The 17,340-nt window shown below is 39.7% G+C and overlaps 1 protein-coding gene across 17 annotated transcripts in view; it reads right to left on the bottom strand.

Moving 5' to 3' along the window:
- TTC3 (tetratricopeptide repeat domain 3) overlaps positions 1-17,340 on the bottom strand; it is a 129,503-nt gene that overhangs the window by 88,930 nt on the left and 23,233 nt on the right. For 11 of the 17 annotated variants that reach the window (XM_055105231.2, XM_063601378.1, XM_063601373.1 and 8 more), the window contains 2 exons: positions 17,064-17,126; positions 5,239-5,293 (listed from right to left, as the gene is read on the bottom strand). In XM_055105231.2, coding sequence (XP_054961206.2) covers positions 5,239-5,293; positions 17,064-17,126 — 118 coding nt within the window. Of the gene's footprint in view, positions 1-4,535; positions 4,608-5,238; positions 5,294-17,063; positions 17,127-17,340 lie in introns of all 17 variants that reach the window. The other 6 variants (XM_063601381.1, XM_008977658.6, XM_055105235.2 and 3 more) reach the window with 2 other exon arrangements.

Here is a 17,340-nt window from a genome sequence, read left to right as displayed (position 1 = left end):
GTTTTTTTCCAATTCTGTGAAGAAAGTCATTGGTAGCTTGATGGGGATGGCATTGAATCTATAAATTACCCTTGGGCAATATGGCCATTTTCACAATATTGATTCTTCCTACCCATGAGCATGGAATGTTCTTCCATTTCTTTGTATCCTCTTTTATTTCATTGAGCAGTGGTTTGTAGTTCTCCTTGAAGAGGTCCTTCACATCCCTTGTAAGTTGGATTCCTAGGTATTTTATTCTCTTTGAAGCAATTGTGAATGGGAGTTCACTCATGATTTGGCTCTCTGTTTGTTATTGGTGTATAAGAATGCTTGTGATTTTTGCACATTGATTTTGTACTCTGAGACTTTGCTGAAGTTGGTTATCAGCTTAAGGAGATTTGGGGCTGAGACGATGGGGTTTTCTAGATATACAATCATGTTATCTGCAAACAGGGACAATTTGACTTCCTCTTTTCCTAATTGAATGCCCTTTATTTCCTTCTCCTGCGTGATTGCCCTGGCCAGAACTTCCAACACTATGTTGAATAGGAGTGGTGAGAGAGGGCATCCCTGTCTTGTGCCAGTTTTCAAAGGGAATGCTTCCAGTTTTTGTCCATTCAGTATGATATTGGCTGTGGGTTTGTCATAGCTAGCTCTTATTATTTTGAAATACATCCCATCAATACCTAATTTACTGAGAGTTTTTAGCATGAAGCGTTGTTGAATTTTGTCAAAGGACTTTTCTGCATCTATTGAGATAATCATGTGGTTTTTGTCTTTGGTTCTGTTTATATGCTGGATTACATTTATTGATTTTCATATGTTGAACCAGCCTTGCATCCCAGGGATGAAGCCCACTTGATCATGGTGGATAAGCTTTTTGATGTGTTGCTAGATTTGGTTTGCCAGTATTTTACTGAGGATTTTTCCATCAATGTTCATCAAGGATATTGGTCTAAAATTCTCTTTTTTTGTTGTGTCTCTGCCAAGCTTTGGTATCAGGATGATGCTGGCCTCATAAAATCAGTTAGGGAGGATTCCCTCTTTTTCTATTGATTGGAATAGTTTCAGAAGGAATGGTACCAGCTCCTCCTAGTACCTATGGTAGAATTCGGCTGTGAATCCATCTGGTCCCGGACTTTTTTTGGTTGGTAAGCTATTAATTATTGGCTGAATTTCAGAGCCTGTTATTGGTCTATTCAGAGATTCAATTTCTTCCTGGTTTAGTCTTGGGAGAGTGTATGTGTCGAAGAATTTATCCATTTCTTCTAGATTTTCTAGTTTATTTGCATAGAGGTGTTTACAGTATTCTCTGATGGTAGTTTGGATTTCTGTGGGATCAGTGGTGATACCCCCTTTGTCATGTTTTATTGTGTCTATTTGCTTCTTCTCTCTTTTCTTATTAGTCTTGCTAGCAGTCTATCAATTTTGTTGATCTTTTCAAAAAACCAGCTCCTGGATTCACTGATTTTTTGAAGGGTTTTTTGTGTCTCTATTTCCTTCAGTTCTGCTCTGATCTTAGATATTTCTTGCCTTCTGCTAGCTTTTGCATGTGTTTGCTCTTGCTTCTCTAGTTCTTTTGTGATGTTAGGGTGTCAATTTTAGATCTTTCCTGCTTTCTCTTGTGGGCATTTAGTGCTATAAATTTCCCTTTACACACTGCTTTGAATGTGTCCCAGAGATTCTGGTATGTTGTGTCTTTGTTCTCATTGGTTTCAAAGAACATCTTTATTTCTGCCTTCATTTCGTTAAGTACCCAGTAGTCATTCGGGAGCAGGTTGTTCAGTTTCCATGTAGTTGAGCGGTTTTGAGTGAGTTTCTTAATCCTGAGTTCTAGTTTGATTGCACTATGGTCTGAGAGACAGCTTGTTATAATTTGTTCTTTTACATTTGTTGAGGAGTGCTTTACTTCCAACTATGTGGTCAATTTTGGAATAGGTGTGGTGTGGTGCTGAAAAGAATGTATATTCTGTTGAGTTGGGGTGGAGAGTTCTGTAGATGTCTATTAGGTCCGCTTGGTGCAGAGCTGAGTTCAATTCCTGGATATCCTTGTTAACTTTCTGTCTCGTTGATCTGTCTGATGTTGACAGTGGGGTGTTAAAGTCTCCCATTATTATTCTGTGGGAGTCTAAGTCACTTTGTAGGTCACTAAGGACTTGCTTTATGAATCTGGGTGCTCCTGTATTGGGTGCATATATATTTAAGATCGTTAGTTCTTCTTGTTGAATTGATCCCTTTACCATTATGTAATGGCCTTGTCTCTTCTGATCTTTGTTGGTTTAAAGTCTGTTTTATCTGAGACTAGGATTGCAACCCCTGCCTTTTTTCGTTTTCCATTTGCTTGGTAGATCTTCCTCCATCCCTTTATTTTGAGCCTATATGTCTCTGCACGTGAGATGGGTTTCCTGAATACAGCACACTGATCAGTCTTGACTCTTTATCCAATTTGCCAGTCTGTGCCTTTTAATTGGAGCATTTAGCCCATTTACATTTAAGGTTACTATTGTTATATGTGAATTTGATCCTGTCATTATGATGTTAGCTGTTTATTTTGCTCGTTAGTTGATGCAGTTTCTTCCTAGCCTTGATGGTCTTTACAATTTGGCATGTTTTTGTAGTGGCTGGTATCGGTTGTTCCTTTCCATGTTTAGTGCTTCCTTCAGGAGCTCTTGTAGGGCAGGCCTGGTGGTGACAAAATCTCTCAGCATTTGCTTGTCTGTGAAGTATTTTATTTCTCCTTCACTTATGAAGCTTAGTTTGGCTGGATATGAAATTCTGGGTTGAAAATTCTTTTCTTTAAGAATGTTGAATATTCGCCCCCACTCTCTTCTGGCTTGTAGAGTTTCTGCTGAGAGATCAGCAGTTAGTCTGATGGGCTTCCCTTTGTGGGTAACCCGACCTTTCTCTCTGGCTGCCCTTATCATTTTTTCCTTCATTTCAACTTTGGTGAATCTGACAATTATGTGTCTTGGAGTTGCTCTTCTCAAGGAGTATCTTTGTGGCATTCTCTGTATTTCCTGAATTTGAATGTTGGCCTGCCTTGCTAGATTGGGGAAGTTCTCCTGGATAATATCCTGCAGATATTTCCAACTTGGTTCCATTCTCCCCATCACTTTCAGGTACACCAATTAGACGTAGATTTGCTCTTTTCACATAGTCCCATATTTCTTGGAGGCTTTGTTTGTTTCTTTTTATTCTTTTTCTCTAAACTTATCTTCATGCTTCATTTCATTCATTTCGTCTTCCATCGCTGATACCCTTTCTTCCAGTTGATCGCATCGGTTACTGAGGCTTGTGCATTCGTCACATAGTTCTCGTGCCGTGGTTTTCAGCTCCATCAGGTCCTTTAAGGACTTCTCTGCATTGGTTATTCTAGTTATCCATTCATCTAATTTTTTTTCAAAGTTTCTAACTTCTTTGCCATTGGTTCGAACTTCCTCCTTCAGCTCGGAGTAGTTTGATCTTCTGAAGCCTTCGTCTCTCAACTCGTCAAAGTCATTCTCCGTCCAGTTTTGTTCCATTGCTGGTGAGGAGCTGCATTCCTTTGGAGGAGGAGAGGCGCTCTGATTTTTAGAGTTTCAGGTTTTTCTGCTCTGTTTTTTCCCCATCTTTGTGGTTTTATCTACCTTTGGTCTTTGATGATGGTGACGTAGAGATGGGTTTTTGGTGTGGATGTCCTTTCTGTTAGTTTTCCTTCTAACAGTCAGGACCCTCAGCTGCAGGTCTGTTGGAGTTTACTGGAGGTCCACTCAAGACCCTGTTTGCCTGGGTATCAGCAGCGGTGGCTGCAGAACAGTGGATATTGGTGAATCGCAAATGCTGCTGCCTGATCATTCCTCTGGAAGTTTTGTCTCAGAGGAGTACCCGGCCGTGTGAGGTGTCAGTCTGCCCCTACTGGGGGGTGCCTCCCAGTTAGGCTACTCGGGGGTCAGGGACCCACTTGAGGAGGCAATCTGCCCGTTCTCAGATCTCAAGCTGCGTGCTGGGAGAACCACTACTCTCTTCAAAGCTGTCAGACAGGGACATTTAAGTCTGCAGAGGTTATTGCTGTCTTTTGTTTCTGTGCCCTGCCCCCAGAGGTGGAGCCTACAGAGGCAGGCAGGCCTCCTTGAGCTGTGGTGGGCTCCACCCAGTTCGAGCTTCTGGGCTGCTTTGTTTACCTACTCAAGCCTGAGCAATGGCAGGCGCCCCTCCTCCAGCCTCGCTGCCACCGTGCAGTTTGATCTCAGACTGCTGTGCTAGCAATGAGCAAGGCTCCGTGGGCGTAGGACCCTCTGAGCCAGGTGCGGGATATAATCTCCTGGTGTGCCGTTTGATAAGCCCATTGGAAAAGCGCAGTATTAGGGTGGAAGTGACCCAATTTTCCAGGTGCCATCTGTCACCCCTTTCTTTGACTAGGAAAGGGAATTCCCTGACCCCTTGCGCTTCCCGGGTGAGGCCATGCCTCACCCTGCTTCAGCTCACACATGGTGCGCTGCACTCACTGTCCTGCACCCACTGTCCAGCACTCCCCAGTGAGATGAACCCAGTACCTCAGTTGGAAATGCAGAAATCACCTGTCTTCTGTGTCGCTCACGCTGGGAGCTGTAGACTGGAGCTGTTCCTATTCAGCCATCTTGGCTCCACCCCTACAGAAATAGTTTCTTATTTCTATTGGCCATTCAGGATTACTCTTCTGTGAAATGCTTACTTGTTTTACTGGCCCATTTTCTACGGGGTTTCTTATTTACTTTAGGAATTATGTGCACATTCCAGCTATAAATCCTACCAGTTATATATGTGGCAAATTATCTCCTCTCAAACTACTATTTCATCTATGGTGTCTTTTGACATACACGAGTTTTTAAGTTTGATATAGCCAAATATATCAAGATGGTTGTCTTCACTGCTGATTTGTGCACTGTGTGTTAAGAAATCTTTTCCTGCCTCCTATAAAGACAGCCTCCTATACTTCCTCCCCAGTTTTAAGTCATTTTTCACATTCAGGCACACCCACCCAGAATACGCAGAGATGACCTCTCAATCACTAAGGCACCCTGAAGACTCAAGATGCCCACAGGCCACCTGTCCTCACGCACAGCCTGTCAGTGCTGTGGCTGGGTCCCCACGCTGATCATGGATCTGATGACTCCCCTTTCACATTCTGGAGCTCTACGTAATTTCATATAGCATTTTTATGAACAAACACACCCTATAAACAGATTTTTCACAATGTTGTATGGCATTATTTGCTCAATATAAAATATAGAAGAAACCTACCTTTGGCCAAGTGTTCTTCAGAATAGTGGCTCTCTTTCCATCACCGAGTGCATTTCTAAAAAGAAAAACAAGTATTTAAAAATTTTCACTCTTTTATAGTAAAAGTATTGTATATTGCATATGTGTACTTTGTGAATTTTCCATGTATATTATCTAGTCAAAAGATAATTTTAATTAAAAAAATTCCATATAATATATGTCCATTATAGGAAATTTGGAAAATACAGAAAAATAAAACAAAGGGAAAAAGTCACCCAGAGTCACAATCACAACTACCCAGGAATAACTACTTTTAATATTTCTGAAGTATTTCTTGCACATTTCGACATCGTACCTATGCATAGCATTCTTTTGTTTTTTTTGAGACGGAGTCTCGCTCTGTCACCCAGGCTGGAGTGCAGTGGCGTGATCTTGGCTCACTGCAACCTCTGCCTCCCGGGTTCAAGTGATTCTCCTGCCTCGGCCTCCCAAGTAGCTGGGATTACAGGCACATGCCAGTACACCCGGCTAATTTTTTGAATTTTTAGTAGGCACAGGGTTTCACCATGTTAGCCACGATGGTCTCGATCTCCTGACCTTGTGATCCACCCGCCTTGGCCTCCCAAAGTGCTGGGATTACAGGTGTGAGCCACCATGCCCAGCCAATAACATTCCTATTTGTATGTTTTTCTGTACTATTTCTGCATGTCAGTAAGACTTTCCAAATGTATCACTACCAGGTCTTTCACACAACATCAGTTAAGCTACACTGAATACAGCATGGAAGCTAGACCATAAGACCCAGGTTAGGTCTAATTTAATCACTAATTTTCTTGGGGCTATTAGGGAGTTATTAACATCTCTGGGCCCATTTTTCTCATCTGTAAAATGTAAATAATTCTGTTCTACCTGTTCTGAGGTAGATATTAAATTAGATACTACATTATTAAATGTACTTTCATAACCTATCAAGTACTAACAGATCCATACCACAGTCTATCAGTTTCCTGGCTTCCTTATCTTCAATGACTTCCACCTCTAGCCCAACTCAGCCACCCATCACTGCACCCATGGAACTTAGGGTGTTCAAACTCAAAACTGTTCAAACTTCAAACTGTTCAATCACTAATTCAGGTATCCAACTCTCTCTATAACCTTGCTTATCCCATTTAACTTGTTCAACTGTTCCTATCTCCTCAGGGTACCCAACTCACTGACTTATCCACCTTCTTTTTTCAACGTAGATTAATATTTGCTGGTTCATCATTTCACATTCATATTTATGCTAATTCATCACTCTTAAAGAGATTACAAGGAAGAACAAAACTAGATAACTTATACTACCAGATATCAATACCTACTAAAAGGTTACGTACAAAAAAAAAAAAAACCAACTAGATAAGGATAGACAACCTGACCAACAAAATAGAACAGAGAAACTAGAAATGGATTCTTACACATAATGACCTGATTCATGACAAAGGTGATACTGCGGTACATGGAGAAAATATACTCTTATAATAAATGGTGCTGGGTCAATTGGACATCCATATGGATCTTTTTTCTTTTTTTTGAAACAAGGTCTCACTCTGTCACCCAGGCTGGAGTGCAGTGCCAGTCCCTCTCACTACAGCCTTGACATCACAGGCTCAAGCGCTCCTCCCACCTCAGCCTCCTGAGTAGCTGGGAATATAGGCACATGCCATCATGCCTAGCTAATTTCTGGCTAATTTTTGAATTTTTTTGTAGAGACACGGTCCCACTATGTTGCCCAGGATGGTCTCAAACTCCTGGGCTCAAGCAATTCTCCTGCCTTGTCCTCCCAAAGTGCTGGGAATACAGGCGTGAGCCACCGCACCTGGCCCATATGAATCTTGAACACTACCTCACACTAAATACAAACACCAGGTCCAGATGGACTGCAGATCTGTACATCAAAGTTGAACAATTAAACCTTTAGATGAAACATAGAAAATCTGGTGACCTTTGAATGGGTAAAGATGATAAACAGAACACAAAAAGAGCTTATCACAGAGGAAAAAACTCATAAACTGTACTACATTAAAATTAGTAACTTGTTTGTGAAAACATCAACAGTGAAAAGGCAAGCCACTGAATGTGAGAAGATATTTGCAATACATATATCTGACCAATGACTCATATTCAGAATACAAAAGAAAAACTCCTAAAAATGAATAGGGCATTCTACTCAAGAGAAAAAAATAGCAAAAGACTTAAACAGGCACTTCACAAAAGAGAATATCCAATAAGGTCTTCACAAAAGAGAATATCCATAAGGTCAATAACCTTATGAAAATCTGAAACATCCTTAATCAATTTATGAAAATACAAATTATAATCACAGTGGTATACCACTACACACCCACCAGAATGTCGAAAAGAAAAGATGAAAAATAGTAAGTGTTGAGGGCACAGAACTGAAATTCTCATATGCTGCTGTAAGAGTACAAAATGATACAATCACACAGGAAAGCTAAATGCATATAAGCATACCCTCTGTCCCAACAATTCCACTCCTTAATTATACACTCAACAGAAATAAATACATATGTTCACAACAATACTACCTGTAAAAGCCAAATAGGAGAAGCTACCCAAATGCCCATCAACAATAGAATGGATAAAATGTGGTATATTCATGCAATAGATGAACACTTTACAACTACATGCAACAATATGGATCTCAAAAACGATGCTGAAAACCAAACATAAAAGAACACATAGTATATTATTTCATTACATTGCACTAAAATAGGCAAAATTAACCACTGGAAGCCAGGATGGTAGTTATCCTGGGGGAGGAGATGGATCATGACTAGGAGGAGGGTCATGACTAAGAGGAACTTCTGGGGTACTGGGGTTGTGATCTGCATGCTGGTTACAGTTGTTTGACTTCTGAAAATTCCAGCTGCACTTAACACTTGTATACTTTTCAGCATGTGTATTAAGATTTTTTTTAAAGGACATAAGACAAAGTTGTCCTTCTTCTGCTAAAGATGTCTGAATTACAGCAGCCATCCTACATTCTGAGGGGACAGCCTGAGGACCAAGTCACACACTGAGGCTGGAAAAATCTAAGTCTCTGATGACATTGTTGAGCCACTGAATATACAACCCTAGTGCCACCTTCTTCTGGAACTCTTGAATAAGGTAAGTTTTCTTTATCATTTAAAGAGACTCACCCTGGGTCTCTCTCCCCAAATACCTTTAAAAGCTGCCTATGCTAGCTGTCTCCATTTCCTTGCATTTCTCAACCCCATCTAATTGGCATGTTTGACGCTTCCCACTGACAGCTCTCCCTAAGGTTAGTGAATGATGTCCATGTTGCCAAATCTAAGTTCCACTGTAACTGGCTTCTCAGTAGCCAACAGACACTGCTGACCACTTTTTTACTTACTTCTATGACACCACACTTAGTCTTTGTTCCACCTCTCTGGTCACATTTTAATACTCTCCTGGGCAGGCTCATCCTTCTCCAATTGGCCATATGTGTTCAAGGCTCAATCCTGATTCCTCTCCTAGTCTCAGCCTAGGTTCTCTCTAGGCCAGTGGGTCTCAACCGTGACTGCACATTAGTACCATCTGGGGAGCTCCTAGAAGCCCAATGCCCAAGCTTTACTCTAGATTAATTGAATCAGAATCTCTGGGGTGGGTGGTATTTGTCAAAGTTCAGTGATTCCAAAGTGCAGTCCAGGTTGAGAAAAACTTCTCTGTAAGCAGTCTCACCCACATCTACAACTTCAAATCATGGAGGCTGGCTATTCCAAACATGTTTCCCATCCAAACCCTCCTTTGAGTTCCAGACCCATATAACTCACTACCTACACAACATTGGAATTTGGATGCTTCAAAGGCACTTCTTTCTTCTTTTTTTTTTTTTTTTTTTTTTTTGAGACGGAGTTTTGCTCATCGCCGAGGCTGGAGCGCAATGGCGCTATTTTGGCTCACTGCAACCTCCGCCTCCCACGTTCAAGCAATTCTCCTGCCTCAGCCTCCCGAGTAACTGAGATTAGAGGCACCTCCCACCACGCCCAGCTAATTTTTGTAGTTGTAGTAGAGAAAGGGTTTCACCATGTTGGCCAGGCTGGTCTCGAACTCCTGACCTCTGGTGATCCTCCCACCTCGGCCTCCCAAAGTGCTGGGATTACAGGCGTGAGTCACCATGCCTGGCCTTCAAAGGCACTTCGATTCAGTGTCCGAGAGTGAAGTCCAGTTCTACCTCCTACAAATTTATTCCTCTTCCAGCAATCCCAATGTGAGTGAGTAGGCCCATAATCCATGATGCTGCTTAAGGCAGAAATGTCAGAACAGTTCCAACCACCTTCACTCTCACGTTCCAACACCAACCACGAGCAACTTCTGTCAGCTTCACCTCTAAACTCTTGAATCCTTCTACTTTTCCATTCCCACTGTCAATATTCTGCTGGAAGCCATCATCTCTGGCCTGGGCTACTGCAACAGCCTCCTAACCTACACACTACATCCCCTTCAGATCCATTTTCACTATGCTCAAATTTTTTTTTTAAGTACTAATCATGCTCTCTCTCCTCAGTTTAAAATCCTTTACTTTCTTATTGCTCTTAAAGGCCAAAAGCCTTAACACAGACTACAAGGCCCTCCTTGGCTTAGCCTATGAACATACTACCCTCTCCTCTGTATTCAGGCCATCTAGCAACTATCAGTTCCACAAATGCAACAAATTCCTTCCCACTACAGGCCCTCACAATGCCAGCTCACTGTCTGAAACACAGAGGCTGTTTTTGCTCATTTCTGACATTATCCATCAACAGAACCCCAATATTTGTTGAATTAATGCTGAACATTACTTATTATAATATATAGCACTACAAACAGCGTTGTTATAATAGCATATATTATAAATATCACAATTATTGGTATATGAATGCAATTAATATGAATACTAATAAAATTTCACATTTACTGGCATATGACCACATCCTACAACTAAGGCAAAGTGGGCATAGTCAATTACATGATGCTATTGCTTATCCAGACCACTGCAGCCCAGGGTCTAAATAATCAGGTTTGACTTTTGGTAGCAACAATCCCCTGTGCAAGAGATGTATGAAAATGGGACAAGACTCCAGATGCAAACGGTTATTTACTCTTGAAGACTGTGTGACACGGTGAGAGTATTAAACAGAGTAAGAAAGAGAGTTCTAGTCCAGGTGCTCCAACTTATTGCTCTTACTTGGGGAAGTGTTTTTATTTCTCCAGCCCCTCCCCATTACTGCATATAAAATATGCTACATTCTGCCCTAAAAGATGATGTTTGTAAAGAACACTTATTCCCTCTCCCCTAGTTTCCATGTGGATTTGCTAATTATTCCTGAACTCTTTCCTCTCCCCACCCTTGGCTAACATCCCCAGATGATGAATAATAATTTATCTAATGGTGAGGGAGGGACACTAATCACACGTGACTTCACCTCTTCTTTTTCTCACTCTTTGGAATCCTTTTATTTTTTTAGACATGGTCTCACTCTATCGCCCAGGCTGGAGTGCAGTGGCGCAATCTCAGCTCACTGAAACCTCTGCCTTCTGTGTTCAAGCGATTCTCTTGCCTCAGCCTCCTGAGTAGCTGGAATTACAGGCATGCACCACCATGCCCACCTAATTTTTGTATTTTTAGTACAGACAGGGTTTCACCGTGTTGACCAGGATGGTCTCAAACTCCTGACCTCAAGTGATCCAACCGCCTCAGCCTCTCAAAGTGCTGGGATTACAGGCACGAGCCACTGCACCCAGCCTTACTCTTTGGAATCTAAAACACCAGATTCCCTTTTTTTCCAGGCTTAAAGTTCCCCAGAGCCCAGTTCTGTCTGACTGTGGGTGAATTATTAGGTTGTTGCAAAAGTAATTAGGGGTTTTGCCATTATTTCTAAAAACCACATTTACTTTTGCACCAACCTAATAGTAACCAGCCCCTTGACTATCAGACTTAAGGCCTGTTCTCCAATTGCATCAGTAATAAAGGCAATATTTGATCACCATTTGCCTGTCTTTTCCATCCACCTTTTAACTGATTCTGGACTTGGAAGGGAAAGGAGATGCTATTTATTGACTCTCTTAAACCATACCATAAAAAGTATGCAAGAATTTTGCAAGCCATATAAGGGATATTCCTTTTTTCCTCAATTATAATTATTTTCAGGATATGACCAGATCAATAAAGAAATAACAACTATTCCCCAAGTTTCCAGATCTTCCAACTAAGGAACAAAAGCAAGATTCAGGTATAATGGTCAGTCACTGACAAATATGCAGTGAGTAATAACCATGGACTGAATAAACATACATTTTAAATAAAAAGTGTCTGTAATTAAAATGATATGTTCTTTCATTCATATATCATAATGAGTAAAAATAAATTTATCAGAAATGTGTCCTACAGATATATTTGAACCTGACTGTAAAACATAAGTAAAAAGATAATCATTGCATAGGTATATATAATCTTTAAAATGGAAATAATCTACATACTAATATATCTATAATTTAACATTGTAAATAAAATAATCTATATACTAATATAAACTAATATATATATAAACTATATACTAATATAATACAAACTAATGGATTACATAGGCAATCCATTCAGTAAAACACTGTGCAGCCATGAAGAACAAGGTAGGTCTCTATATACAGATCCAAAACAAGCTCCAAGACTTAAATATAAAAAAAAAGCAAGATGTACAATAGTGTATGTAGTATGTTCCTACTCATTTAAAGAAAAAGACATATACATTACATTAAACCAAATAAAACTGCCTATATTCTGACTTACAAAAATGGCAATTTCATTTGGTTCAACATAAATGCTTGTATAGGCATAAAATATTATGGGAATACACAAGGATCTGAAGAGGTGAATCAGAGGATGGGTCAGAGCTGGGCGAGTGTACCTTTTCCTACTCTGTTGCTTACCATGTGCATTTGTTACTGTTTTTTTAAAAAGGGGGTATACCCCAAAGAAGACTGAAAAAAGTAAATGTTTTCTTCAAAAGCAAATTCAGTGGCTTCTAAGTAAAAATCAAGAGACCACACCAGAGGGCAGAGTGAGGAATAATTCACCAAACCAACACACACACACACAAGAATTTGTGAAATTCTCACAGAAACATACAGTGCTTTATATCTCTAGTCTTCCAGAAATTTAGGGGGGAAAAAAAGCAACAAGAGAGGAGTTAGTTAAAGTCTATCTGTCTGCTACCAATCACAGTTGGGATCTGATGGAAGGCAGTTATCATGTGATGGGTAAATACTTAAATGAATACCAACAGTTCAAGTAAACACCAAGTTTAAAAATACATGAGTTTCCAAAGCAATTCAAAAACGATTCAAGCTAAGCATTCCCTTTCTCCAATTAACATTTGCCCTTACACAGTTCATCACATCCCACCGAAGAATCTGAATTTTCCAAGAGTCCCACAAGAATGAATTGAACACTAAGTGGGCAAAGCCTAATCATGTACATTACATAAGCTGTTGGAACTGCAGAAGGTACAGATATGACTGATTCCTTTGTCCAGATTCTTGACTAAACTGAAAAGTTCTGATTACTATAATTACAACGATCACTCTCAAATGCCCTATAGTTACCAACTCATATTTGAAAAGTACGCTTTGAGAAGGAGCAGAATAAAACGGACATCTCATCTTCTAAGCCAGGTGTCCTGGGATAAACACAATCCTCAATGTGAAGATTTGAAGGGGAGAGGCTGTGGCAGGAGTTGGGGTGCAGGAGGCAGCGCAGTTCCCCAACCCCTGCCTCATTCCAACCCCATCTCCTGCGTTTTCCAAGCGCAACATTCGCAGGCCCGGGGGGGTTTTGAAAGGCTCTTGGCCTAACTTATATTCACCCAAAAGTGGTTGGATTTACAAACTGTATGACTATTTTGGCATTAAAATAATCACTGCCACTGCCACCATGTTTGAAGGAAGCATCTGTTTCCCCATGTATACCTCACCTCAGGCTTCCCCATGCACACTTCACGCTTCTGCAACTGGCCTTACAATACTTATATTTCTCTTTTCAAGATCATTGTTCACTATTTTATCCTTGATGTTTAGTGGTCACTGTTTCTGTTCTTTTTCTGTTCCTTTTATCATGTGTATTTTAATTACATTTTGTTTTACTTTTTATCAAATATTTCAAGTATACATAAAAGTACAGAGAACAACATTAACAAAATGAACACCCATGTACCAATGGCATACCACCTTAGCAAGAAATATGTTGCCATATACTTCAGCTCTTTTTGTAGTAGTTTGTTACAGTTGACACCCACTGTGTACCACCCCTCCCAACTCCAATCCCTTTTCCCTCCTTCTCTCCCCAGCCACTCCCCGGGTGTTTAACATGCCCATGCATTTTTAAACATTGTTAATACACAGTCTGTATATATGCATATTGTTTTGCATGTTTTTAAACATTAATAAATGGCATCACAGTGTACAAATCATTCTGCAACTTGCTTTTTCACTCAACATTGCGTTCATTTTAACTGCCATATAGAATTCCATTGTATGAATATACCATTTATCCATTCCTCTATTGATGGCCATTTAGGTCATTTTCATTTCTTTACTCTTACAAACAATGCTATCATGAAGGCATGTACATATCTTCTTGGGTACACATTTGAGAGTTCAGAGGATATGAGCCTAGAAGTGGGTTGCAGAGTATGCACATCTTCACCTTGTCAAATTGCTCTCCAAAGTGATTGTACCAATTTACACTTTCTCCAGCTGAATATGAGAGTGTCCTTTGTTCCACATCCTCTCAAACACTTGGTATTACGAGATTTTTAAGCTTTTGTCCATCTGATGGGTATAAATGAGAAACTCGTAGTTTTTAATCTACATGTCCTGGAAGGATAATCATTTCCTCATAAATGTTTATTGACTATTTAGACCATTTATTTTTTAATTTTTTCGACTTTCACATTCCCTTTTATTCTATCACCACCTTCCCGTAGTGATTAATAGTAGAGACTCTACATCCAGGCTGCCTGGGTTCAAATTCTGGCTCCATCACATCCACCTAGTGTCCTCAGACACTTTGCTTGGCCTCCCTATACCTGTTTCATCATGTGTAAAAAGGCAGTAGCACCTACCTCACGTAGTTGTGAGGGTTTTACGAGTTAATACACATTAAATGCTCAGAACAGTGATAACCGTGTTGTAAGATACAGTATTATTATTTTTACCCTTTTAGATATCAATCTTGCCAAAGTTCTTTTTTAAATTGAATCTCTTTTTCATTTAAAGTTTCAACTTATATTTTCTAATCTTTCAGGATAAATTAATTATTTCAGAAGTTTTAGCATTCAAGACTTTAACCCTTTTATTCCTTTCTAGTATTAAAATGTCCCATTTCTGTTCTCTTTGGACATCTCAATTCTTGCTTCAATGACAGCAGATAAGAAGTCTGGCCTTCCAGAACAGCTGAGGAGTGCATCCTCGCCAAACTGGGGGAGGGTGGATGCTTTACCCCCAGCTGTCCCTGCAGCTGCTCAGCCAGATTTCCACAGCAGATCCAGCATCCCTCTGCTTGGGAGCTTCAAAACATCTTAATCTCAGTAACTCAGATAAAAGTCTTTCTCAGGCATGGGTCCTCCTGTGTCAATGGCACATCTGAATTACTGGCAACGTGCTCTTTCTTTAAGTCACACCATCTAGTCACCTGATCAGGAGTTATATATACTATGGACTCTGAAAACATTATCCCTACATTATTGAGCAAATCATATAGACAATGTGTGAGGAGGTAGGAAACACCAGCAAAACCAGTGTGGTAAAACACTTCGTGCATAAAGTAGGCATCCAATATATATTGCTGATTGCCTAATAAGAAACAAAGGAACAATGCTGCTGACCTGGCTTTAGTGAAATGTAGATGGTATTAAACCACAAGCTAGACCATCAGCAAGGAGGTACAAGGATAGATCCACAAGCTGCTCTTGGCCTTTACCTCACCAAACTACCTAGCTTCTGTACTTCTACTCTGATTCACCTCCTGTTGCAGCAAGGTATTAGAAGGATCTTCCTTGTGTGTCTAGCATCCAACACTCATGAAAGAGAGCAGAAACACCCTGGTGTGCCTCTCAGCTCTCAGAAATGGAAAGTGGATAACCTTCTGCCAGGCAATATTTCAGACAGGCACCTCAGTTTTCACAAGAGGCTAGCCAAGTTGCCAACCTATTCATCTGATCTTGAAAGCATACAAATTCACCTTCAAACAGCACAAAATAAATGCAATTCTGGACCTAGCCAGAAGCAATAACCTAAAGACATGTGCAGCTCATTTCTTGTCAGAACCCGTTGAGGACAGTGGTATTGATGGAAGACTGTGTCAAGCCCATCCATTCCTCTAGTCTAGATAGCCTCGGTTTATCCACGGCTTAAGCCATCTAAAAGCTGCATAACGTTAATACAGCGGTATTCTCCAAGGTGGTTGGATTACTGGTGATTTTTATTTTCTTCTTTTTAAACTCTTGTATTTTCCAAATTTTCTACCATGAGAATGTGTTCTGTTTACAATAAAAGAAAAACACAATAAATGTTATTTTTAAAGCTACATGCTTAGAGTTTACTACCTTCCCCACTCCCACCCTCCCATACAAGCGCTTTCACTGAAAAACAACTGATAGCAGACTCTCAGCTTTCATGAGAAAACTTCACAAAAAAAGTATTTGTGAAACCCAAAACTGTGCTTTCAGGGAGTTTTTTGCTATGCATAAGATACTGCTGAGATCATTCTCTACTCCATCACTCAATTAATATTACAGCCCAACTTCTTTCAAAACTAAATACTAGGAAAACTGTTTCACCTGACCAATTGGTGTCCTGTTTCTTTATGGACAATGAGAATTAAGTAACTTGTCAAGTTTTCCCATTTCATTTTGGGCAGCTGAAGGTCAGAGGCAAATATGAATTATAACTAATACCTATGCAGGACCTTATGCCTATGTAGCTTGGTTCTGAGAATCCCAGATTCCAACTTCGTTTTCTGGTTTGTTTTCTTTTGAATATTCTTCTACTGTGTGGATGTATTCTTGAATCCACCCTACACCCTTCTTACAGTAAGGCAGGACAAAATTAAATATAATAGTTTACCTGCTCAATATTAATGCTTAATATATATAATTTATGTTCTAAAAATTTTATACTGGGGAACAATAAAATCATGGTGCAGTATCTTTCTCAATCTTTCTTAGCTAATAAATAAAAACTCAGCTCAAATTCAATATAAGGAACTGGAATTAATTATGACTCCACTCTCATAATATTAAATTTATTTGCTTTCTTTCACTTATGAAGGATATTTACTTAATTTTTTATACCAGGATAAACAGAGAAAAGATGAAAATGCTTCTTTTATATGGATTAATTAACAGAGCATAAAGAGGTAATATAGGTGCCATAAACACAGACTTTGACATCATCAGATAAAATCTGTGTTCAAATCTTGGTATCACTATTTACTAGCGGTACACTTTGGTCATGTAAAATGTGGACTATAACATTACCTACCTATTACGGGTGCTGTGAGAACCAAATAACATATGCAAAGCACTTAAAATAATGCTTAACATATGTCTGCACTCCATCAGAATAGCTGCTGCTGTCACTGTTGTTATTATATACAAAGCCTAAGCATACTCTTTTAACTACTTAAGTATTTCTGCCAAAGAACTAGTCAAGGATTTTCTTGTATACCTGCAAAACAGAAAAGTTTCCCAAAAATGGGTATTTAGCATAATAATTCAGTGGTTGAGATACTTTAACCAACTTACCTAAACTGTCCAGTACGAAGAAAACAAAGAGCTCGGTTACCATAAAGAAGGTAGTTTTCAGGTCTTAAAAAGACACAATGTTTAGTCAGTAAAGCACATTACACATGAAACAAATAAAAATCACGTAGAAAACATAAGGCATGAGAAAACTTTTTTTAAACTTTACATATGTGTGGCAAAGCAAAAAGAATACAGGACCTGGAGTCTTAACTGGCGAAGTCCCCGTTCCTTCACTTCTTACATAAGTAACTTTGTTTGAACCAACCTCAACTTCCCT

Source organism: Pan paniscus, chromosome 22, assembly GCF_029289425.2.
Source record: "Pan paniscus chromosome 22, NHGRI_mPanPan1-v2.0_pri, whole genome shotgun sequence".
NCBI classification, from domain to species: Eukaryota; Metazoa; Chordata; class Mammalia; order Primates; family Hominidae; genus Pan; species Pan paniscus.
The sequence above is the reverse complement of the archived record's forward strand: the minus strand, read 5'-3'. Positions and strand labels throughout refer to the sequence as shown.